This window comes from Lichtheimia ornata (assembly GCF_029851405.1).
Source record: "Lichtheimia ornata isolate CBS 291.66 chromosome Unknown scaffold00002, whole genome shotgun sequence".
NCBI lineage: Eukaryota > Fungi > Mucoromycota > Mucoromycetes > Mucorales > Lichtheimiaceae > Lichtheimia > Lichtheimia ornata.
Window position 1 is genome coordinate 461,268 of NW_026695322.1, and position 23,484 is coordinate 484,751.

Genomic DNA, 23,484 nt, shown 5'->3' on the forward strand with positions numbered 1-23,484 from the left:
CTATAGCTTTTGCTACAATCAGATTTATTTCACATGTGGCAGTGTAGTTACGATTCTCGAGATCCAGAACCAAAAAACCACGAGGACACTTGTTGGGATGAGCACGAGAGCATGTTGTTGCATATAGCCGAGAAGGAATGCATGATTGAGAACTTTGGAGCATACGCTGTTTTCACATTTTTCGATAATAAAGATGATCCCTTTTTATCTCAAGCCCTCATTTTTTCTGCCATGGATCATTATGTCATGCCATCCTTTTTCGTGGGTGCACGCGTTTTCCCGGGAGCATTTTAAAAGTCCACGTATGCAGAAACAAATGTGGAGAGGTCGGGATGGCTTAATAGTAGCCGCGGAAAGGGTCCCAAGATGAATGCTACATACACCCCTTTTACCTCATCATGTGGATGTGTTTGGGACGTTGTACGAGTGTGAAAGAATATAGAAACATTTGAACCTATTGAACCAGTGAGAATCGAGATGAATAGTATACAAAAGGAACGTGTTGGATTGTGTTGCATTCCTTGTATGTGGGGGTGAATCTCATCGGCCACAGGTCCAACGCTGTAAGTTTCAGATCGGAAACTCTAATTCACTCGTTAAGCGAGATCCCGCTGCCCGTAATCGGCCGACACGCTATAGATCTCAGCAACTCTATTCCCATAAAGTTTCGATCCGAGATCGTTTGATTGGTCCACAAGCATTGCTAACACAAACGGGCTTTGGTTTTTTGTTTGACAGCCTTCTTTCGATTTCCCTCCCCCATCCCTTTTAACATATAAAAGGACCATCCCATTACCCTCCTCAACTTTTTTTTTCTTTTTCATAATCAACATTACAGCAATGGCTTACACTCAAACTCCCTCGCTCGCTCACTTCAAGCTCCCTGTTATCGAAAACGAGCCTATGGTATGTATCTCAGGGCATGTGTTGTATATACACGCGCGAATGTATATACACGTAATGCATGTTTGTTTACTCAGCATGACACTCATTCCAATTTTTTCTCTTGTAGCTCAACTATGCTCCTGGTTCCCCTGAGCGCCAAAAGCTTGAAGCTGCCCTCGAGGAGATGCGTGCTCAAGGTCCCTATGAGGTCCCTGTTGTGATCAACGGTGAAAAGATCTACACCGGCAAGACCAACAAGCAACTCAACCCCTCTGACAAGAGTGTTCTTTGCACCTACCACGAAGCTGATGCTGCTTTGACCCAAAAGGCTATTGATGGTACCCTTGCTGCTAAGGCTGCTTGGGAAGCTCTTCCTTTCAACGACCGTATTGCTGTCTTCCTTAAGGCTGCCGATTTGCTTTCTTCCAAGTACAGGTATGTATTGAAAAAAAAGAATGATAAAGGATGGGATAATGGAATGGCATATACTTATATACGTCTTGGTTATAGATACAAGATGATGGCTGCTACCATGTTGGGTCAAGGCAAGAACGCTTGGCAAGCTGAGATTGATGCTGCTGCCGAGTTGTGCGATTTCTTCCGTTTCAACTGCAAGTACGCTGAAGAGTTGTACCAACAACAACCTCCCAAGAATGCTCCTGGTGTTTGGAACCGTGTTGAGTTCCGTGCCCTTCCTGGTTATACTTTGGCTATCACTCCCTTCAACTTCACTGCCATTGCTGGTAACTTGCCTGGTGCTCCCGCTTTGATGGGCAACGTTGTTGTGTGGAAGCCATCTCCTTCTGCTGTCTACTCCAACTATCTTGTTTACCAATTGCTTGAGGAAGCTGGTCTCCCCGCTGGTGTCATTCAATTCGTTCCAGGTCCTGCTGAGGAAATTTGTGCTACCGCTCTTGCTAGCCCCGATTTCTCTTCTCTTCACTTCACTGGTTCTACTCACGTTTTCCGTAAGTTGTGGAAGGATATCGGTAACAACATCGACAACTACAAGAGCTATCCTCGTATCGTTGGCGAAACTGGCGGCAAGAATTACCATTTGCTGGGTACTGATCTCGATGCCTCTGGTGTTCGTCATGCCGCCCTTCAAACCATTCGTGGTGCATTCGAATTCCAAGGTCAAAAGTGCTCCGCTACCTCCCGTTGCTATGTCCCCAAGAGCAAGTTTGAAGAGTTCAAGGGTCACCTTCTTGCTGAGCATGCTAAGATCACTCAAGGTCCTGTTCAAGAATTCCAACACTTTATGGGCCCTGTGATCAACCAATTTGCCTTTGATAAGATCAAGTCCTACATTGATTATGCTGCCAACGATGCTGAGTGCGAAATCCTTGCTGGTGGCAAGTACGATGACTCCAAGGGTTACTACATCGAACCTACCATCATCCTTACCAAGAACAAGTTCACCAAGACCATGGTTGAGGAGATCTTCGGTCCTGTTATCACCATTTATGTTTACGAGGATGCTGAATTTGAGGAGACTTGCAAGTTGATTGGTGAGACTACCCAATATGCCCTTACTGGTGCCGTCTTTGCCAAGGAACGCCACAACGTTGTCAAGGCCTCCAACTTGCTTCGCAACACTGCTGGTAACTTCTATATCAATGACAAGTCTACTGGTGCCGTTGTTGGTCAACAACCCTTCGGTGGTGCTCATGCCTCTGGTACCAACGACAAGGCTGGTAGCTTTGCTTTGCTCACTCGCTTCGTCTCCATGCGCTCTATCAAGGAAAACTTTGTTCCTATTGAAGGCTTTGCTTACCCCTCCAACCAGTAAATATCCGCATCCATCATGCTTTAGTAGAATGACAAAGAAACAGCTTTATCCCATATGATTGTATATAGAAAATCAAATTAAAACCCCATTAGCATTCATCATCTATACTTGTCATGTTCGTTATGTTGTTTATAGGATGTCGAAAAAGTGGATCCAGCCGATGGCATGTATTACTTTGCAAAATGATTTGTGGATTAAATGCGAACGAGTTGTAACAACTTTTATTGCTATTCTCTTATATTTCCTATTCAATGCTATGTAAGGCAATCAAGTTCGGTTGATCTCTCGTTGGTGAGCAAGTACTGCAATCAGCCATCTCATTGTGCGGACTTGGGCGTTTTTGAGCTTGGGTTTCTTGTGGACGTACGTCTTTTCATCCGTGACAATACAAATGGTGATGTTGGGATCAATTTCGTTGCTCGTCAAATCGTGTACGATCTTGGATTTGTCTAGTCTACTTTGCCATGAAGGTCTTTTCCCCCAGATATGCGCTCCAGAAACCTTTGATGCTCGCTCAATCGCATGCCGTAAAGGGTACGGATTACCAATAAAGGTCAATTGGATGCCTTGTAAAACCTTGAAGATAGATGTATGAGCCAAGAGTGTTTGGTAACCATTCCATCATTGATACTTACATCTTTGCGTGGTATTGCTACCTTATAGTATTCTTCATCCATCCACTTGCAATTGGTGATGCTATCAGCAATCCCTGTAACATTGAGGTCATAAATCAATACACAGCCAATTTCCTCCATCAGGTCACTACTTACATTTGGCACTCATAATGTGCATCCTGCTATCGTTGATGGCGTAAAGGTATGATGGTGTACGCATTGTTGATGGGTCCTCGACATAGCTGATCACGTGCGTTGCTTCCTCGATGTTGGATTTGTCAAGAATTACGGTGGCATGCAATGGGGAGTTCTTGATCAACTCAACAAATACAAGCTGGTCATGCTGTGAAAAAGAAAAAGGCAATCATTAGACATAATGATATCCATGTATATCCACAGTAACCTTACCACCGGTACATTGGAGAATACAATCCTTGGTATGTTATCAGCACCAGCATGAGACTGTGTCAGGAGTTGATCCATGGCGCCAATTTTCTTCTTGACAGCATTGGTAGGAGATGACAACCCGGCTGCTGTTGCTGATCTTTTCCCACTTGTCGAACCGCCGCTAACCAATTGGTCCACAAGCTCTTGCAAGTCTTTGCTTGAAGCCTCCTCCTCGACCAAAACATCCGAAAGATCCGGGTTTTCATGGTTGCACAAGACGTGTCGTTGTAAATCTGAAGGCTTGCCAAAAGATGCCTCACAACCAGGATGAGTACAATGATGTCGTCGCTATTCATCATATCCTATCTTAGTAACAAGTCATTGGATGGTTGGATCTCAAGTACTTACTACATGCATACGTTGATAGTGGGTGTATTCTTGCTGTTGGCTGTAAAAAGTGGCATCACAGTCGTCGACGCGACAAGCTATTGGTTGTCTCTACGTGCACCACACCAATAAGAAAGAAAGCCATGGCACGCATCCTTGTAAAAACATACCTTATGTATGCTGTCAACATGATTCCTTAGATGATCGTGACGAAGAAATAGACGTGTACATCCTTCGAATGGGCATTCTAGCTTGTTCTCAGCCTAGGAATAAAGCTATGTAAGCAAACAGTGCCAAGAGATAGAAGAGGTACTTACGCAATTGTGATTGTGAACATGGCGGTAAAATCTTTTCTTTGTGGTAAACATTTCATAGCAATGCTCCCAAGGACACTGGATTTCTTCACACTAGGAATAGCCACAATTTAGTTCATGGTCGAACCTGATTGGGATACATACTTACTTGATGCATGATGACTTTGTGCGAGTAGTATGCGCGGTAGCTATCGAACGTTTTGTTGCATTGCTCACAAGGTATTTCGCCGGACTACATAAAAGCTGTTAGAACATGCATCAATGCCATCACCGAAAATACCACTTACATGAAGATTGAACTTGTGTGCTCGCAACATTGTCTTTGTCGATAACACCATGTCACATTCATCGCATTTCCACTCCTCCCCCTAACAGCAATCAGTATCATCATATAGATCCTTGGATGTTGTATCATTACCTTGTGCTGATGAAGATATGATAAGTTAGTTGCGATACAGACATAGACGAGCTGGCTACTTACCCCGTGTTCTCTCACTTTGTGCGCTACCAGCATGTCGGGTATGTGATATGACTTGGTGCAGAGATCACAGCGATGCAGCCGTCCCTAAAAACATTGGCAGGTGAATACCCTAGCACTTGTATAAATCGTTTGGATGGCTTACCCTTTCATTGACAACATTGTTGGGCATCGTCTCACGAATCCTCTTCATGCACATGTCATGGTACTTTTTGGCCAAGTCATTCTTTGTGGGGTCCATGGATCGCAAATAGGCTGCTATGTCGGTTGGATGACATTCGCGGGTGTCCTTGACCGATGCCATACCAAGACCCAATAGGAACTGATTCAATGCCGTCAATCGCAATACGCACGTATCCCTATGCAAGGCAAGCATTAGCCTCGATGATACGATAAAGCAATGGATATACTTACTGTCCAATCACTCTTGCAAGTGGGTCTGCCAATCCATCCACGCCCAAATAGTCATAGAATGAAACGTCGCTTGCTGCAGGAGTGTCGCAATATGGGAGAATACCAGTTGTCAGCATGGTCTCGAGATCAACAAGCTTGTGGTGCAATGTAATTTGAACCACACGAGTCTGTGCCATTGCATTGAGAAATAGGTCCTTGTTTCGCACCAGCTCCCTCTTTCCAATGTTGAGGTTGTAGACTGGATCAGACTCTCGGCCGACGATGTTGGACATGACATTCAGTTTCGCCAATTCGGTCTGCATCCACGTAAGGATTGTCTTGTCTTTGGCTGCTAGATTGACTCCTGCCAGCAGTCGCCCTGGGTTCTCGACATCATGTTCAGGTCGCCAAAGCAAACATCCATCAGCTGCATAATACCACAAGGTGAAGAGGATGATATGAAGGCTCCGATTTGACAAGTCGTCGGGAAATGTTTCGGCGAGAAGGCCAAGGTGGGCGTTCTTAACACGCGATACATAACAACCCGTCATATCCAATAGCTCGCCCAGTTCACGTGATGAAAACATGGCCATAACAACACCATAATCACCAGCAGCGAAGCGTTCCTTTTCATTCTTGCGAGGTGGACTAACGTAGAAGCTATAAACAATGACTAGCAATTAATGATATGAAGGATTCATGAAATAGTATAAAATACATACTTGAGACCCACGCTTGTACATTTGAATGATTTAATGAAGAGGTTTAACCAATAAAACTCGGTGGAACGCTCTACAATGGTTTGCTTTTCCTTATTGTTGTAACCATCGCCACAAAAAAAGCCTAAGAAACATGATCGATGCACGCTTTCCTTGTCCTTCAATATACCGATCAATGTGAGGGAATCACTGGATGCCCTTTGCACCGTGGTGTGTATCACTTGCGGGTCATTTTGGGATGCGTATAGTGGGGTAGTACTTGAGATGGGTGGTTTTGTTGTCAGGTATGATCTTCTTGGACGACATCTTGTCACCACAATCGGGGTTAAGTGAGGTGTGCGAAAGGCATTATAACCTCCACCGTTATCAATTTCTTTATCATGGGCGTCTCCGGGTTCTTCGTCGAAACTCATATCCTCATCATTATTATCGATGTGTTGGTCATCACAGCTCATGTCATCATCATCGGCATCGATGAATTCGTCATAACAGGACATGTCTTCATCACCATCGTCGATGAATGTGTTGCCATAGGCCATATCTTCATCATTGGTATCGATGAATACGCCATCACATGATGCTTCTTCATATAACATCGTCTGCTCAGCATCATCGTCCTCCTTCTCCACATGCACAGCTAGTGTCTCGAGCTCATATTCATCGTACATAGCGTTTTCGTAGTCTGATCCATCATCCTCCAGCAATACTTCATCGTAGTCGAGAGGATCATCTTTGTTTCGTATGTTGGAACCTATACAACGCTTATCATTTCATTATTCATGCACGTTGCAATCATGATGGATTTTACATACAAGAAGGTGATTTTTGGGTAGTACTACACCATTCCATCTTGTCAATAATGGAGTTGAGAGTCGAAAAAAAGATGAAGGGAATGGTGATGTGGTGATATTTTATCTCTACCACGGTACAATTAACATCCATCTTGTGATCATATCAATGACCATTGTCACCATTGTAGAATACATAGAAGGGGTCTATTCATCTTTTTGGTTGAATCTGTAAAACAAAGAGCCTTTGGTACTAATGACAAAGAAGGACCCTGCTGCTTCCATTCAGACTGACGTTGCTTTTTATTTGACGGCCCCAAAACGCATGTTATAAATTAACTACAGATTGGCAACTACACAAACGCATACATGTAAAGAAGATTGGAAGGTGTGATCCAAGGGCAGATAATAGCATAAGAAAGAAGAGGGTATAAAATGCAAAAGGCAGGTGTGTTATGCAAACGCGATCCTCATGTGCTTTTAATGGTTGATTGAGCAAGATAAAACGTTTGTTGAGTATGTTTGTGCGAGTGTTCATTCCAAAAAGAAAAATTGAAAGTCGTTGGCATCTTCATTGTTGGTATGACATAGTGCACGCTTGTAGCTATGATACGGTAGGCATGACAATGAGCACGTTCAAGCGCCGCTTGAACGTAAATAAAATGAACGCGTATCCCCATCAGCATCTTTTTCTTCCTTTGTCCTCGCAGGCTCGCTGAACCCTGTTGTGGATATGTTGGTACCCTTTTTCGAAGATGCCCGTCGCGACTTGTAGTTACGCACCCAGGAAATTCACTGTCAGCTTTTTTGTAATCCCAGCAGTCCAATAAAAAGCACTTACCACGTATTTAATCGCGAGGACACTGTCAAACCCGAAAGCTGATGGTCCCCGCTGATTTAGCCCTCAGCCAGAAATTGAATGAATCCTCGATTGCTGTCCCAATCTCCTCAGACAAAATGAGCTTCAGCGGACTCGCGCCGTGCCGGCCATTACCGCCACACCTAAGACAGAGGCATAACGGCAATTCATATGGTAAATGGCCCTAAAAATAAATGTTGTCAAAACCAAAATACCATTGACCATAATGCTTCATAACTTACCTTGAAGGTACCAAAGAAAGGAATCCACAAGGCTCTCCGCAAGCTGTAAAAGTGGATCTACAAGCTCCTGACCAAGCTCTTCCCAACAATCATAGTGCATCTAAGAACCCCGTGTTGTCAGCCCACATGGAGATGGTCAGCTCAACATGGGCAAAAGAAAACTAGATATAGAAGAAATGAAATCCTTTGTAACATGCTCCCATGAAATAAAATGTACTTCTCTTCATTGATGCGTAGTGTGTGATAAACCCACTTCATGAGCATGGTGTGTAGCCTTCAATTCCAAGAGGAGAAACTTGATAAGCCATATGCGCCAACAACTGTGTCAAAACGTAGGGACCAGACGACATCTTTTCCTATGCAGTATTGTCAGTGGTTGATGCTACAGTGCCCATATACACCAACGCACACGTACCTTGCGGGGAAATCAAAAAGCTTATCGTGCCATTGGAAAGGCTTGCGTGTGTGTGAATAAAGAAGATGAAAGCAAAGAAAGAAAGATACTGTGGAAGAGTATAACCGATTGGTATCTTTTTAATCCATGACGGAGTCATTCCCCCCTTATCGTGTTGATGAAGGTAAAAGGGTGTGAATATCTGATTGCTCGCCTTGGCGTAAACAATGTTTCACCTTGGAGAAAATGGGGTGGTTGGGGCGCGCCTCTCTCTTAAGATATGCATCAACAACATGACGCTTATTATGATCATGCAATACATTAAGGGCACCTCACTCTTGCTTGTACATCACCTATGCCTGGTCGTAATGAACAACGGCTTTGGCTTATGATTTTTTATGTTATACACGGAGCACCGTGTCAATCATTGGACATACGGGTACTCTTTTTCTCCTGAGCTATGCATGAAAACTATGTCATTGTGATGGTGGTAGAGGATGTGAATACCTGATTTCTCGCCTTGTGCGTAAACAATGTTTCACCCAGGACGATGAGGAAGATGAGGCGCCTCTCTCTTAAGATATGCATCAACAACATGACTGCGTATAATGGCTGGCTACGCATCATAACGAAACGCCATTTTCTTTTATGCGTCATGTCGCAAACAATACACGATAGCCATAAACCATGCGTTCCTAGACCTTGTACGTATGTTTTATGTACCCGTGTCACACTGTATCATAGCTCACTCTTTCTTAAACGTTATGATTTAGGCTTTCAATGGATCGAGCATTTGGACGAAGCACCATTATTGGATATCATTGCTGTGAGTTTATTATTATAGTTGAAAATACAAGCATCTATTTAAACCTGTATACAATCCTCCTTATCGTCTATCGGCATATGAACAAGGAAGCTTTAACGTATGTAATGTGATAAAAGCAACAAAAACGTCTCGATACGATGATGTAATGATCCAATCTCTCTTTCCGATCTTCGAATTTCGATCCTCCCTTTCATTCCAGAAACCAACCACGTGGATCACATAGAATCAGTGGGCCCAATTGTGTCATTGTATCCTTGGTTGCTGCCGTCGTAAACATCTTCATCCATGATTGCAAGCTAGTTGCTACGTGTGCCTTGACTCCAATATCCAATGTCATCCATGGGGTCAAAGCGCCTTTCGCCAAAGATATGTAATCCCTCTCATCCACGCCATCCAATCCATCACCATCCTCAGCCGTATCCACGTGACATGTTCCATCCTTCCTACTGATGACGAGCCGAATAATCAAAGCAATCTTCCAAATCACTGCATTTGAATCCATCCATCCATCCATAACCATTTCAAGTCCAATAAGAAAGAGCATCTCAACCAGGTGAAGGTCGCTTCTATTGCGGTGCATCTGATAGGTGACATAGCGTCATCCATAGGAGTTCGTACCCATCAAAGCAAGTTGCTGCACATAAACAAAGCTGCTTCTATACAATGGCTACTTGCTGTCCACGTGAAAAGTCCGTAAGACAAGTTGCTGCAAGTAAAGAATGATGTTTGAGACAACGCGTTAAAGGCCTTGCTACTGGCAACTGCTGGAATGAATGCTGTTGCGTTTGGTCGTAGCAGAGGAGAGAGCAAAAGCGTGTGTTGTAGTAGTGGTAGAGTGACAAGGCTTTGAACGCTATACGAGTCAATGGAGAAAAGACCTTGCTCATTGCAACCACTGGAATGAATGCTGTTACGCTGGTCGTAGTAGAGGAATGTACAAGAGAAGGTGTAGTGTCAAGAAAAGGTATGTTGTAGTGGGGTGCACAGGCCATGGACTTGCCATTCAGTCAAAGGCAATCGGATCAAGGCAATTGTAGGATTGACATGACGGGTTGAAAGAGGACAATCGTTCGCAGGTGATAGTTGTACTTGAATGGACCAACAGTTGAGAGTGGGAGGAAGAGGCAAGAAGCTGAGAGTGGAAGAGTTGCAAATTAACTTGAATGTTCTGATACTTGGATAATACTTCTCTGTTTGAGTGTTGTCCAGTCAAATCCTCTCGGATCAAGAAAGTTGAAGGATGGGCATGCTAGGCTGGAGCAGGACAATCGTTCACATGCATTGGATTGGGAAACAAAGATGATTGGGAGGAATGGGCTATCAAGTGGCAGTTTACAAATAACTTACCAATTTGATCCTTCTGATATTGGATGATGTTTCTGTGTTTGAGCGTTTCTCAGTCAAATCTCATCGGATCAAGAAAGTTGAATGATGGGCATGCTGGGCTGGAGCAGTACAATCGTTCGTATGCATTGGATTGGACAACAATGGAGAATGGAAGGACTAAGGTTATTAGCTGGCATTTTGAACTATTCCTAAATAGTGTACAAGAATCATGCATCGCCTGTGCTGAATGACTCAAGTTACACAAACACGTCCTCTGCATCTTTTGCTCTGTCAGGGTCCACATACTTGACAATGAACATTGTCAAGTAGCTGGACCCTGGCAGAGCAAAAGATGCAGAGGGTCGTGTTGTGTAACACAGCTACGTTTGCATGAATGAAAGGGTCAATGTATAATTACTTTATGGATCATCTAGGAACAGGCATGTATTTCTAGCTAACGGCTACTTTTATCCAATCATCATTGTTGCGAGATCCACTGCATGGGAACAATGCCCCTGCTCTAGACATTCATTTCCATGATTAAAGTAGGTTGATCCGAGCTGATTTGACTGAGCTACGGTCAAAGAGAGATTACATCACTCTGGACATAAAGCACGCTCGATGTAGCTCAACCGATATAATCTTGTGTGAGCGTAACTCAACCAAATCAGCCTGGATCAACCTACTTTAATCATGGAAATGAATGTCTAGAGCAGGAGCATCGTCCACCTACAATAGAATGCACAAAAGTTGGGAATGCACAAAAGTGGCTATTAGCTGCCAATGTATGACATAAAAGTGAGGGTTGCGTACCTGTCATGCATTGTCCCTGAAGTCCTGACTTTTTAGCTGAGTTACCCAAAGAGGTCTTTCTGCATCTTTTGCTCTCCAGGGTCCACCTACTTGGCAATGAACAAAGACCACTTCTCATATAGCATCACGCTTACAAACATAAAGGTGCCTGTATCTCCGAACTTTACAATGAAACGTGGGGTCTTTGATAGAACAATGTGCTCGGCTTGGCCAACTGCACCTTGGGTGTAAGTTTCACGATCAAGCTTGCCAATCCCAGATTTCGCAATGTCACTACCAGCCAAACTGGATCTGGGGGTCGACCTCTTCGACGACGACGACCAAAAAAATATTTTTTGGGCTAGTTGCGACATTGAACGTGAAACTTTCACACAAGGTGCTGTTGGCCAAGCCGAGCCCATTGCTCTATTCAAAACCCCACGTTTCATTGTAAAGTTTGGAGATACAGGCACCTTTATGTTTGTAAGCGTGATGCTATATGAGAAGTGGCCTTTGTTCATTGTGAAGTAGGTGGACCCTGGCAGAGCAAAAGATGCAGAGGAACCTCTTTGTGTAACTCAACTACTTTGCATGGCTGCAAGGATGGAAGGATGATACTGTATACTGTTGACAATAGCCCATATACTGCCCGCTAGCAGCCATTTCTTCACAATCAGTGTCATTGCAAAATCCATTTCATGTGAACGATTCTCCTACTCCAGCTGAGCGTTTCCATCACTCAAGTTTCTTGATCCGAGCCGATTTGACTGACCTACACTGGAACAGCGAACATGTAAATTAATGAATCGCAGACCCTGCGAATGTCTCCGTCTTTCAAACTTTTGGACGCTCCCATTCCAAATTTTCAAATGAAGCGTGAAGTCTTTATTAGAAAAAGTTGGTCAGCATGCTCGAGAGCACCCTTCTGACCAATTTTCACTTTGGAGGTGGGCAACTTCGGGGCGCTGGGCCGTCCTCTCTTTTGTTCCCATCATCCACCATTTGGATCGCCCGCATTTTTAATTTTCACAATGAAGCATGAGGTCTTTTTGAGGACAACGTGATCAGCATGTCCAAGAGCATCTTGTGTGAAAGTTTCAGGTTCGAGAGGGGCAATCTCAATATCAAGGTTTGATGTACAACAGCGTCATGCATTTATACAAGAGGTGTCCGACCTACTTAATTTCCTCCCCTTCCACTCTCAGCTTCTTCCCTTTTCCTCTCATTCTCAACTGTTGGTCCATTCAAGTATACAACTACCGCCTGCGAACGATTGTCCTGCTTCAACTCATCATGTCAATCCTACAATTGCCTTGATTCGACGGCCTTTGACTGAATGGCAAGTCCATGGCCTGTGCACCCCACTACAACATACCTTTTCTTGACACTACACCTTCTCTTGTACATTCCTCTACTACGACCAGCGTAACAGCATTCATTCCAGTGGTTGCAATGAGCAAGGTCTTTTCTCCATTGACTCGTATAGTGTTCAAAGCCTTGTCACTCTACCACTACTACAACACACGCTTTTGCTCTCTCCTCTGCTACGACCAAACGCAACAGCATTCATTCCAGCAGTTGCCATTAGCAAGGCCTTTAACGCGTTGTCTCAAACATCATTCTTTACTTGCAGCAACTTGTCTTACGGACTTTTCACGTGGACAGCAAGTAGCCATTGTATAGAAGCAGCTTTGTTTACGTGCAACAACTTGCTTTGATGGATACGATCTCCAATGGATGATGCCATATCACCTATCAGATGCACCGCAATACAAGTATTGAGCTGCAATGACAGAGGCTCTTTCTTAATGGATTTGAAATGGTTACGATGGATGGATGCAATCAAGTGCAGTGATGGGGAACCCTGGGATGCAGCTTTGGTTGCATAGTGCGTCGTCAGCAGGAAAGGATGGATCATATTATGGATACGGCTGAGGATGATGATGGATTGGATGGCATTGACGAGCTGTTTTTTTACAGTCATGGATGATATTGCAGGACTCGATTCAATGCATGCAGCAGCTATGTTGCAATCATGGATGAAGGATGTTTACATGACGGCAGCAACCAAGAACACAACGACACAATTACCCCCATTGCCTCTATGTGATTCACCTGTATCTTATTCAATTTGCAATGCTCTTCCCTTATCATATTTACCTCATAAATGTCTACTACTACCATATGCTATTCTTCGACTTTCTTATTGAGTGAAAACTGGATTCAACATAGTATATTGAATGCCGTACTATCAGCTTACATGTGCAAGATGTGGATCACTTGGTTGGCTTCCGGATTGAAAGGGGGATTAATCTCGATATTGCAGGGCGTATACTTCTATTTGTGTCCAGAGAAGCTGTCGACCAGGAGTAAGATATTACGTTTCTCAAAAAGCTATTGTGCAGTATTCTCGAAAGATAATTCTTGTCTCCAGGGAGGAAACCAAAAGTGACATTTACATGATAGTCATATGTATGAATAGCAATTTGGCGTGAAAGTAAGACTCGGCACGCTCATTCATTTTGTGATTCATCCTCCTCCTCCCTTTGGATGATGTGTGCTGGCACAGAGATGGAGCCTATATAGCTGAGCAACATGACCATGATGAAGCAAATGGTGTAGATTCCCCACATAGCAGTATATGGCTTCTGTGCAAATGGCTTGGAATGTCATGATTCCCATGTTGGGCGTATGGAGATGGCCATGCATAGATTTAATTGGAATGGCATATCAGACTTTGCTCTTTTTCGTTGTAGAGAAAGAACACACTTTCAATAAACATCACCACAAGAAATGCAATGCTAATTTTGTATGATCGAGTGTACAATAAACCACCATGCCCTGGAGTATTTCATTGTTTTTATCTTTATGTCCACGCCACCCCTTTTTTCTTCATGCATGACCACACATATCCTTTTAACCGCTCACTAAAAAGGGAACCCTTGTATTGGCTCTCTCTTTGTTGGGAGAGTACACATCCAACATTAACACCTGATACATACGAGCAAACGTAAGGAGGAGCAGGTTAACAGTTGGCCTCCGGATAAATAGTATAGGAGGTCCGTTGCTATGGTATCCAAGTGGATTCACTTGCAAAGCTTACCTGGAGTACATAGCATACACAAATACAGGAATTGATGGCTTCTTGAGAATGGCACTTTCAGCACGCAAATACGATTAGTTCTCCGTAACCATGTTTATGTGGGGATGATTTAGGCGGTTGCCACGAAGCATAAGGGGGGTAACTATGGTGGATGCGGGGGTGATAAAAAAAAGTTCTAAACGCCAAAATGTACTGCGCATGTGCTGCAATGGCTATGATGAAAGAACGATTCGAACCCCTTGAAGCCTCCTACATGTCTTATAATGGGACACCTCCCGTACTACAACAGCATAACACGACGATCCACTTTATCCTCCAGCTCTTTTCTTTCTCCATCATTTTGGCTCCATGCTATTCTGTGAGTACCCTATTGCGATGTTTTTCTCGACAATGTATTGATGTTGTCCATCTTTTCAGTATACCTTTTCTTGCTGGTGCTCATTTCTGTTGCCCATGGCCAAGTGCGATACAGCGTCATATCTCCTGGAAATATGGGTGTCGTGATTGACGGCAACGATCCATTGCCTCTCACCCCAACATCTTCATCCATTTTGCATAGCGGTACAGGACCCAAAGCAACAAAGGGATATTACTATGTCAAGATGAATGATGGTGACGAAATTACTGACCGAGAATCATTCGAGCGAAAGCCAACCGAGGAATCAATGAACGAGTTTTTCAACATCACATGGAATACTAAACGTGTACGTCAATTGCCTCAGCTTTATTCACCTATGCCCTATATCCATCGCATCCAAAGTGATCTACATCCTATCGACCAAATCCCCACTTTTCATTTTACCGGTGATCAAAATGAACTTGACAACATGCATGAGAATGTCAAAGAAGAAATCACTGTGTCGACCAATCTGACTTATATTAGGTATGATTGTTTCATGGTATAATCGGCAAAGCTAATGCGATATGATTACAGGGTGGATGGTACAAAGACATTTAGTCAAGTGAGGATCAAGATTGGCGGTCGAAATGCTCGGAGATACCCTAAGCTCTCCTATAACCTAAAGTTGAACCAGGGGGATCTTTATGGGTTTACAAGACTCAAGTTGAGAGCACTTGGCTCCACTGATCCTGCATACATCCGTGAAGACCTAGCATACAAAACCTTGGTATCAATGGGAGTCGCCACCACTTATTCATCCTTTGCAAGGTGAGAAGGATACACAAAAATATACAGGCACTGCGTGTGCATGCATATCTCAACTCCTATATACATACAGAGTATTCTTCAACGACAAGCCTTTGGGTATCTATGGATTGATTGAGCATTACAAGCCATCTTGGTTGAGTGAAGAGTTTGCTGATGGCAACAAGCAATATCAACATGGTTCTTTGTACCAAGGAGCTCGCCGTACACCTCAATCGGATGAGCATGATGAACACAAATCTGATCTCAGCTACTACGATGGGAATGATGCCATGTATGAGGATGGCCAATACCGTATCAAGGAAGAGCCTCTCGGTCAAAAATTGGGATATGGACCTCTCATTGATTTCACCAAGTTTATACATGATGCACCAAACGATGCAAAGTTATGGGTCAAGCGTTTTGATGTAGAAGGATTTATTCGCAAGTAAGTGAGCTATAGCTACTACTACAAATGACACTTGAGCAGTACTCAACCAATCCTTTATCATGGTACATAGCATGGTGGCCGAATTCTACCTTGGGTTTTCGGATGGCTTTTGGGTCAATGTTAACAATTACTTTTTGTATCAAGAACCCGAAACAAAGAGGATGATCTATATTCCTTCAGATACCAATCGGGCATTAGGGAACACCCAATACAAGATGGAAAAGATGTTGACAGGCAACATGACCGAATTTGCCACCATGGCAGACAAGTCCCCATTGTCGTATCGCTTGTTTGGTATCCCTGAATTTGAGAAACGTTTCCAAGAAGTGTCTCGGGATGTGGTGAACAAGATTTTCAACATGAAAGCCATGGGTCCCGTAATTGATGATACCGTTGCCATGATACAAGAGGACGTAGCATGGGACCAAACATTGGAATTTCCTGGCAAATTGAACATGCCGCGTGAACGCAAAGAAGGAGAACCCATCAATGTACGAAACACTGACACCGCTTATGATTGCTGGGTGGTGGCACGTGATGGCATCCCATTCAAAAAAGCTGTATATGGTCCTGTCACAGGTCATTTATCTACCATTGGTGTGGTGGAGTGGATCAGGAAAAAGGTTCAGGCTGTCAAGGCTTTCTAATGTTTACACACCATCCAAAAAACGAAAATGAAATATGTACAAGTTCTTTGCACCCTCAATTTAATAAATTTAATCTCGTTGTTCTCGTTTCCTACATATAGCTCATAGTAGTGTATGATGATACAATGAATGGATGATGATGCAGGCAAGGGTTGGGCGCAAGAGCTTCTGTCAATGTATGTAGATAAGCGAGGATGGCAGCTCGCCGATAATCTTGGTTCAAAAGATACGTTTTACGATTTCCAGCACCATAATGTGGCATAAAAGCGATAGTCCTTGTCATCGAGGAGATGCATGGAAGGCTTATTGTTGCACCCCGCAGCAGCTCTATCAATGCATGAAATCGCTTCTGTGGGGCGTTCTTTACTCTTTCACATACCATGAGCACCGCTGATCGACCACCCATTACGTCCAATACCACTGAAAGCACGATAACAGATCAAAGCCGAGACATGCAAGTACCGGATGCAACCATGCAAGGCTCAACATGGCAGGCGCCCATTGTCACAACCAGCAACACAGCTCTCCAAAGCGATCACGATGCAACCCATCACAACAACAGCAACAAGTCGTATGATACCACTAGCTCTTTATCTACACCACAAAATACAACCGATTTATCGACGCCGAGACGACCTATGGAAGACTTCTCAACTTGGTCAACACGCGACGAGCAACTTCTCCACTCTGTGATACAGCATATACCATTTGCTTTGACGGCTGCTGGTGACGGTGATCAGTGGGCTCTTGTAGCTCGTACATGCAATAAGGAGCTTGGACAACTCGTCAACACACCATCACCATCTTTTGATTCTGGAGCCGAGGCTAAGGAGCGATTCAAGATATTGATGGCAGCCCATGCCGCCCTTGTTCACAACCATGTGCACCGTATCGACTTTTTACCCATTTATGAACAATATGGAAGGATCAGATCCATGATGGAATATTGTTATTCTCTGGTAAGAGCTATTGGTAGCTATTCAATCCATGTGCTGACATGTGTGTTGTGTATAGTATGTCAAATCTGGGAATAAGCCTGATGAGTTGCTTCGAAAACGTAAAAGAGACCAAGATGAGGAGTGGGGGATTCCAAATGAGGAAGACGGTTCTAAGGGGGAAAGACAAGGCGAGCGTATGAATGGATCAATTGATACTTTAAAGCACCAGCTTCGTGAATCACAGGTAATTTGGCTGAAAACGGGATTGTTGATTAGGTGTACTTATCAGTAATATGTTCATAGGATCACGCCGAAAGAAGTCTCAAGGAAATGGAATGGAAGCAAGGACAACATTTCGAGAATATGAATCGTCAATTGTCAGATATGGTCGAATTGGATCAGAGAGCTGCTGCCATCTGCCGTGATAACGATGACCAACTTGAAGAGGTGATGAAAACGCACAGCAGAAGAATGCGGACCATGTTAAACAAATCCAACGATCGTATCCGGTTTATTCTCGACAAGTACAGCGAATCAATGAGGGGTTGGTCTGAAGTACAGCAGCGAGAACAGACGAGGTGGAATATCATGCATGATGGTTGGATGAAGATGCGGAAAAGCTTTCTGGAATTGCAAGTGCAAATGTTTGAACACCATCAAAGATTGGAGCGTGTGAGAATGGATACGATGCGACAGCTGATGAAGGATTCTTGATTCATGTCATGTCAAATACGTAGCAAATACTGTATGTAATGTGAAATTTGTTGTATAAAGTATTCCGAATTATCCCTTCTCTCATGCGTGTACTTACGAGACTTACCAAAGGTCATTGATGATGATACATATGCATAAGGGTGGATGATGGTGCTGGTGGCAAAGAGCCTTGTTTGGCGTGGGAATTGTTTGTATGATGGATCGGATTGATAAAGTGATCAAGCATCTTGGAGTACTGAGTCAAGATGATGGAAAGCAACAACTGATGAATCCACCTGCGGCTTAAGAAGTTGTAGGTGACATAAGTATGTCCCTTCTCCCATATGCTTGTCATGTGATTATCATCTTTGAGAAAATATCAAATGTCAATAATGTCTCGGAAGGATAACCAAAAGGCTTAACGTCAACACTAGCATAAAATGGTAATGAGTTTATTGATCTTTGAATTACAAAAGATGTAGGGGATAATAGCAAAATGATGAGGATCATCCTAAGCAGTAGTAGTTACCCAGCTCGACCATTTTCGGCAAGATTGCCATGACAGCTGGGGAAGTGTGGAAAAAGCTTGGCCAATCAAGCGTCGTCCTAACAACCATCCGATTTTATGTGATGTAGTTCCATTATCAGCTCACTCTTGCCTTTCTTTCTCCCTCTTTACGCACCTTCACACATCTTGTCTCTCTCTATCATGGATTCTCTTGGTGGCTATCTCCCCTACGCCGTTTCAGGCCTTATTGCTGCTGGCTCCGCATACTTCTTCCTTAACCGCAAGAGTAACGTATCGATAAAAGGCGTTGGATATCGTGCAGGACAACCCACTCAAACATGGCTTCTCTACTGTAGAACCTATTCTCGACCCCAAGGCTTACAAGAACTTTAAGCTTGTTGAAAAAATCGTCATTTCGCACAACACTGCAGTGTAAGTATACATACAATGGTGACATTGACAGAATCGGGGTACGACTGATCGTTCATAGATACCGTTTCGCGTTGCCTCGCAAGGACGACATTCTTGGATTGCCAATCGGTCAACACATTTCCGTCATGGCCGAGATCAACGGCAAGGAGATCTCGCGTAGCTACACACCCACCAGCTCGGACGAGGATTTGGGTCACTTTGACCTCTTGATCAAGGTAGAGGGGTCTTTTACAGGGGGATGCTATGATTCCTTTACTGATTCCTTGTACGTAGTCTTATCCCACTGGCAACATCTCCAAGTTGTTTGGTGAGCTCAAGCTCGGTGATTCGGTTGCTGTGCGTGGTCCCAAGGGAAACTTCAACTATCAACCCAATATGGTCCGTGCTATTGGCATGATTGCTGGTAAGGAAGAGTGGGAGGATAGCTATACATGGCATTAAGAGGATAATACTTACATTTATGTATAGGTGGTACTGGTATCACTCCCATGTTGCAGGTAAATGATTCATGAATGAGATGATGCATTGGCTAAGACTTTTTACTTTTAGATTATCCGTGCTATCTGCAAACATCCTGAAGACAAGACCATCGTCAACCTTATCTTTGCCAACGTGAATGAAGAGGATATCCTTCTCAAGAAGGAATTGGATGATTTGGCTGCCAAGCATGACAACTTCAATGTATACTACGTTTTGAACAACCCTCCTGCTGGTTGGACAGGTGGTGTTGGTTTTGTCACCGCTGATATGATCCGTGAACATTGCCCTGCTCCTGCCAAGGATGTCAAGATTCTCTTGTGTGGTCCTCCTCCCATGATCAAGGCCATGACCACGGTATGTGTTGTGAAATTTATTGTATTTCATTTGGTAGATATGACTAATGGAGGTTACTACAGGCAACGGGTGAATTGGGTTATGACAAGCCACGTGCTGTGAGCAAGCTTGAGGATCAAGTTTTCAAGTTTTAGAGTGCATTCATATTCACATGTTATAAAAAAGGCATTATATTAGGTGACGTGTGTACAGGATTTATTAATTGAAATGAGGAGATGGGGGAAACGAGTACACTTGGTATCATAAGGAAGCTTTCCAGAAATGCTGCATAATAGATGCTGAGTGATAATCATTAGCGTTCTGAAATGCCTTGATGAAAAGCTTGAATGTAATATCATCTGGCTTGTTCTTGTAGTTCAGATTGTGTTCATGTGATTGCTGTTCCACAATGTTGACAACATTCTCTTGTGACACGCCAACCACTGATTCAAAGATCGTCCATACATCTTGACCAGACAAGGGATAATTTTGTTGATGCTGATGTTGTTTGATCAAAGACCATTCATTGCGCCGCCTTGCCAATCGCGTAGTGCTCATCCTCCTTCGATCTAGCCGTAAAAGACCTTCCACCAGCAAATTGTACGAAACATTGTCCATGGTCAAACCTTGCGCTCCCAGGGTCAACATGAATTGCTTCACACCCATCATGTCGTGCTCATCCACCCAACCTTGAATCAATGTGTTGATTGTCCAGCTATCAGGCTTTTGACCAGATTCAATCATGCGCTGGAATATGCTGTATGCTGCTGGCATGTTGCCGAGATTGACGAACGCCTTGATGAGTATGTTGTATGTTGTTGTGTCGGGCTCATAGCCATGATCCATGATCTGCCGAAAAGTTTTGTTGATACGACCGGCATGGGGTAATGGTTGTCTTGAAGCGTAATTGTTGAGAAGCATGTTGAAAGAGGATAAGGGTGGATCACTCGCATGATGTTGCTGATACCATCCGCTCATATCAAGAAATACGCGCTCTGCTTTGGCCATATCGTTGTTCAAAGTTGCAGCCTCCATCATCGCCTTGAAAACATGATGCACATGTTTGTATCCATCGAATCGATTGCTCCTCGCATTACGGTACAATGCAAACGCCTCGTTGAGATCACCTCTTTCACCCAATTTGCCAATGATTCGACCAAGACCAGAAAGCGATACTTGTAATCCCAATTCCTTTTCCATGCTCAATAATCCACGTACGGCCACATGTCCTGATACCCGGTTCACTGATCCATTCTTGAGACCTAGCAACCCCAATGTGATACGTTGAATGGTCATGGATGTAAATTGGATAGGCATTGCCGTAAGCAGTCTTTTGGATGCCGCAAAATCACCAAGAGCCATTTGAGCTGATATGACGGATTTGATCATGCGACGATTGTGATCCACTGGTAATCCCATGCCCTTCAATGACCGGTACTGTGATACACATTTGCTCCATTCGCCTGTTGCCAACCATCCTTCCAATACTGTTGCATAAGTGTCGAGGCGTGCAATGTTGTCAGATTGTGGTGCTACTGTTGCCAGGTGATACTTGCTCCTTTCCAGCCATGCCATTGCTCGATCAGGTTGACCTTGTTGTACCCAGCCTTGGACAATGGCCATGTGAGAATTCATATCCACTGCAAATGATCGCCTTTGCATATCGAGTGCGACACGCTGTGCTGCTTTGAGATCCTTGGCGTCGACAAAAGCCTGAATAAATGCTGCATGACCATCCTTGTCGAGCATCTTGGAAGATGTCTTGTAAAGAACGTGGGTATATGATGAAGGAGATGTCATGTCGTGTGTCGATTGCAGCATTTTTCCAAACTTTGACATTTTCTTTTCTGATGCATACGCTGCCAGCAGCATGGTTTGTGTCTTTGCCGTCGGTACCAAGGCCGCATCTGCTTGCATGACAAGATCCATTACCAAGCTGAGATGTGTTGAGGTGTATAATGCCTGTGTGCTACGTGCAACAGAGACCTGGTGAAGCATTCTTCGGGTAAAAGCATGGACAAAAGCCTCCAATGACGTAGGATCAATCGTATTCAACATTGACATGCCCATTGCCCTCCGATATCCATTCCATATCGCAATAGCTGCATCGTTGCTATGGTCTCCAAGAGCGTTTTCGCATTCGTGTAGCACTGCAAGGGCTCTGGCAAGATTGGATTTACGGATACTGACTTGGACAAATCGATTCACGCAATGTGCCATGGTTGCTTCATCCAAAACGCCTTCTCGTCGACCCTTCCTTATCACATCTTGAGCCATTTGAAGAAGATTGGTATCCAATGCCGCATCCATCAAACACTGATATGCCTTCCCATCCACAAGGCCTTGTGCCTGCAGCTCCTCAAATGCCACTCGTGCCTTGTCAAATTGTCCCGTTCGTCCATACGCCATAATAGCAATCAATACCATAGGCTTCGTCCTCTGTACTCCTCGATCCAATGCGTCCTGGTATGCTTGCACAATACGTCCCCAATTGAGCGATCGACGCGTCTCTTGAGCACGAGTCGACAAGCTGTGCATGAGTTGCTCATAGTCATCGGAAGACTGTGGTTGATATTCCAAGTAAGCATTCCACAATTCAGAAACAGTCCTCGAATTCAAACGTTGCTGATTACGGCATTGTTGAAGCTTGTCTTCAAAGCGTGCTCGTTTGTTGTTATTGTTGTTGTTGTTGTTGAAGGATTCTGAAGTGCGGGGGACCGCCATGGTTGTATATGGGTGAAGTATCCGTGGCCTTGATTTCGAGACGATCGTGCGTATAAACGGTGCATGGCCATGTCTCTGGAGTGAGCGAAGACATCTCTCACTCAACTGAACAGACATGGACATTTGCTTGTCATAGCCTGTGCTCTCTTCCACCTCCCAAAAAATATTTTGTTCAAACTCGGAGTCCCAACACCTTCCGACGACATGCTTGGCCTCTGTTTCCATGACTACAAACACCACCACACTTTGTATGGAGACCCCAACAACCAACCCCCCTCAACCATCACTTGTAATCATAATTCATTGATAATACATATCCATATATATCCAATGAGTACTATTGTGTTATGCAGGGAGTCCCCATATATGAAATTGGTTACACAATGATCAACGACTACTGGATGTTTTTGTTTTCAGGGACATTGGCGGGATGACGACATGGATCGCTCTCTCGTAAAAAAATCTCATCGATTCACCTAAATTCATCTGACACTTGCATATGATGTCATTGAGGAGACTATAGATGTCAACGGCACGCAGCTTATTGCATGATTCTTCTTTTGACGTAAGTAGGATATGTCTTCTAGAAAGTGATAGCTGTTGTAGTTGGTTCTTTGTAAAGCAATGGAAGTAAATATAGGATATGCACCTTCAATACCATGCTTGAGTAGGACATTGGGTGTAAAGTTGTGTGGAGGCTCATGTTTTCATTATCTCAATCCAACAATCATTCCAATAAACAAAGAGACACAGACATCGTTGGCTTGCTTTCTTTCGAGACAGGCATAATGGGTGTCAAAAGTCATACATATCAACTCCGCATTCATGTTCATGA

General features: G+C 43.8%; 6 protein-coding genes across 6 annotated transcripts; 4 read left to right on the forward strand and 2 right to left on the reverse strand.

Moving 5' to 3' along the window:
* Positions 1-840: 840 nt before the first annotated feature.
* On the forward strand, positions 841-2,677 carry O0I10_000661 (1-pyrroline-5-carboxylate dehydrogenase; the record flags this gene model as incomplete). Its single annotated transcript, XM_058480770.1, has 3 exons — positions 841-906; positions 1,013-1,320; positions 1,396-2,677. The coding sequence occupies 3 exons, from the start codon at positions 841-843 to the stop codon at positions 2,675-2,677; spliced, it is 1,656 nt and encodes a 551-aa protein (XP_058348334.1).
* Positions 2,678-2,944: 267 nt separating this feature from the next.
* On the reverse strand, positions 2,945-6,818 carry O0I10_000662 (uncharacterized protein; the record flags this gene model as incomplete). The annotated part of the gene is made up of 14 exons (XM_058480771.1): positions 2,945-3,253; positions 3,313-3,386; positions 3,448-3,634; positions 3,700-4,026; positions 4,087-4,176; positions 4,236-4,328; positions 4,383-4,472; positions 4,528-4,611; positions 4,667-4,747; positions 4,861-4,944; positions 5,003-5,216; positions 5,272-5,910; positions 5,973-6,720; positions 6,782-6,818. The coding sequence occupies 14 exons, from the start codon at positions 6,816-6,818 to the stop codon at positions 2,945-2,947; spliced, it is 3,057 nt and encodes a 1,018-aa protein (XP_058348335.1).
* Positions 6,819-14,790: 7,972 nt separating this feature from the next.
* O0I10_000663 (uncharacterized protein) lies at positions 14,791-16,541 on the forward strand (the record flags this gene model as incomplete). Its single annotated transcript, XM_058480772.1, has 4 exons — positions 14,791-15,182; positions 15,234-15,467; positions 15,538-15,891; positions 15,965-16,541. 4 exons carry the CDS (start codon positions 14,791-14,793, stop codon positions 16,539-16,541), a joined length of 1,557 nt encoding a protein of 518 aa, XP_058348336.1.
* A 380-nt stretch (positions 16,542-16,921) lies between these two features.
* On the forward strand, positions 16,922-18,193 carry O0I10_000664 (uncharacterized protein; the record flags this gene model as incomplete). Its single annotated transcript, XM_058480773.1, has 3 exons — positions 16,922-17,500; positions 17,556-17,723; positions 17,783-18,193. 3 exons carry the CDS (start codon positions 16,922-16,924, stop codon positions 18,191-18,193), a joined length of 1,158 nt encoding a protein of 385 aa, XP_058348337.1.
* A 688-nt stretch (positions 18,194-18,881) lies between these two features.
* O0I10_000665 (uncharacterized protein) lies at positions 18,882-20,080 on the forward strand (the record flags this gene model as incomplete). The annotated part of the gene is made up of 7 exons (XM_058480774.1): positions 18,882-18,966; positions 19,037-19,112; positions 19,171-19,327; positions 19,386-19,515; positions 19,581-19,609; positions 19,662-19,946; positions 20,009-20,080. The coding sequence occupies 7 exons, from the start codon at positions 18,882-18,884 to the stop codon at positions 20,078-20,080; spliced, it is 834 nt and encodes a 277-aa protein (XP_058348338.1).
* A 106-nt stretch (positions 20,081-20,186) lies between these two features.
* O0I10_000666 (uncharacterized protein) lies at positions 20,187-22,649 on the reverse strand (the record flags this gene model as incomplete). Its single annotated transcript, XM_058480775.1, has 1 exon — positions 20,187-22,649. One exon carries the CDS (start codon positions 22,647-22,649, stop codon positions 20,187-20,189), a length of 2,463 nt encoding a protein of 820 aa, XP_058348339.1.
* Positions 22,650-23,484: the final 835 nt, after the last annotated feature.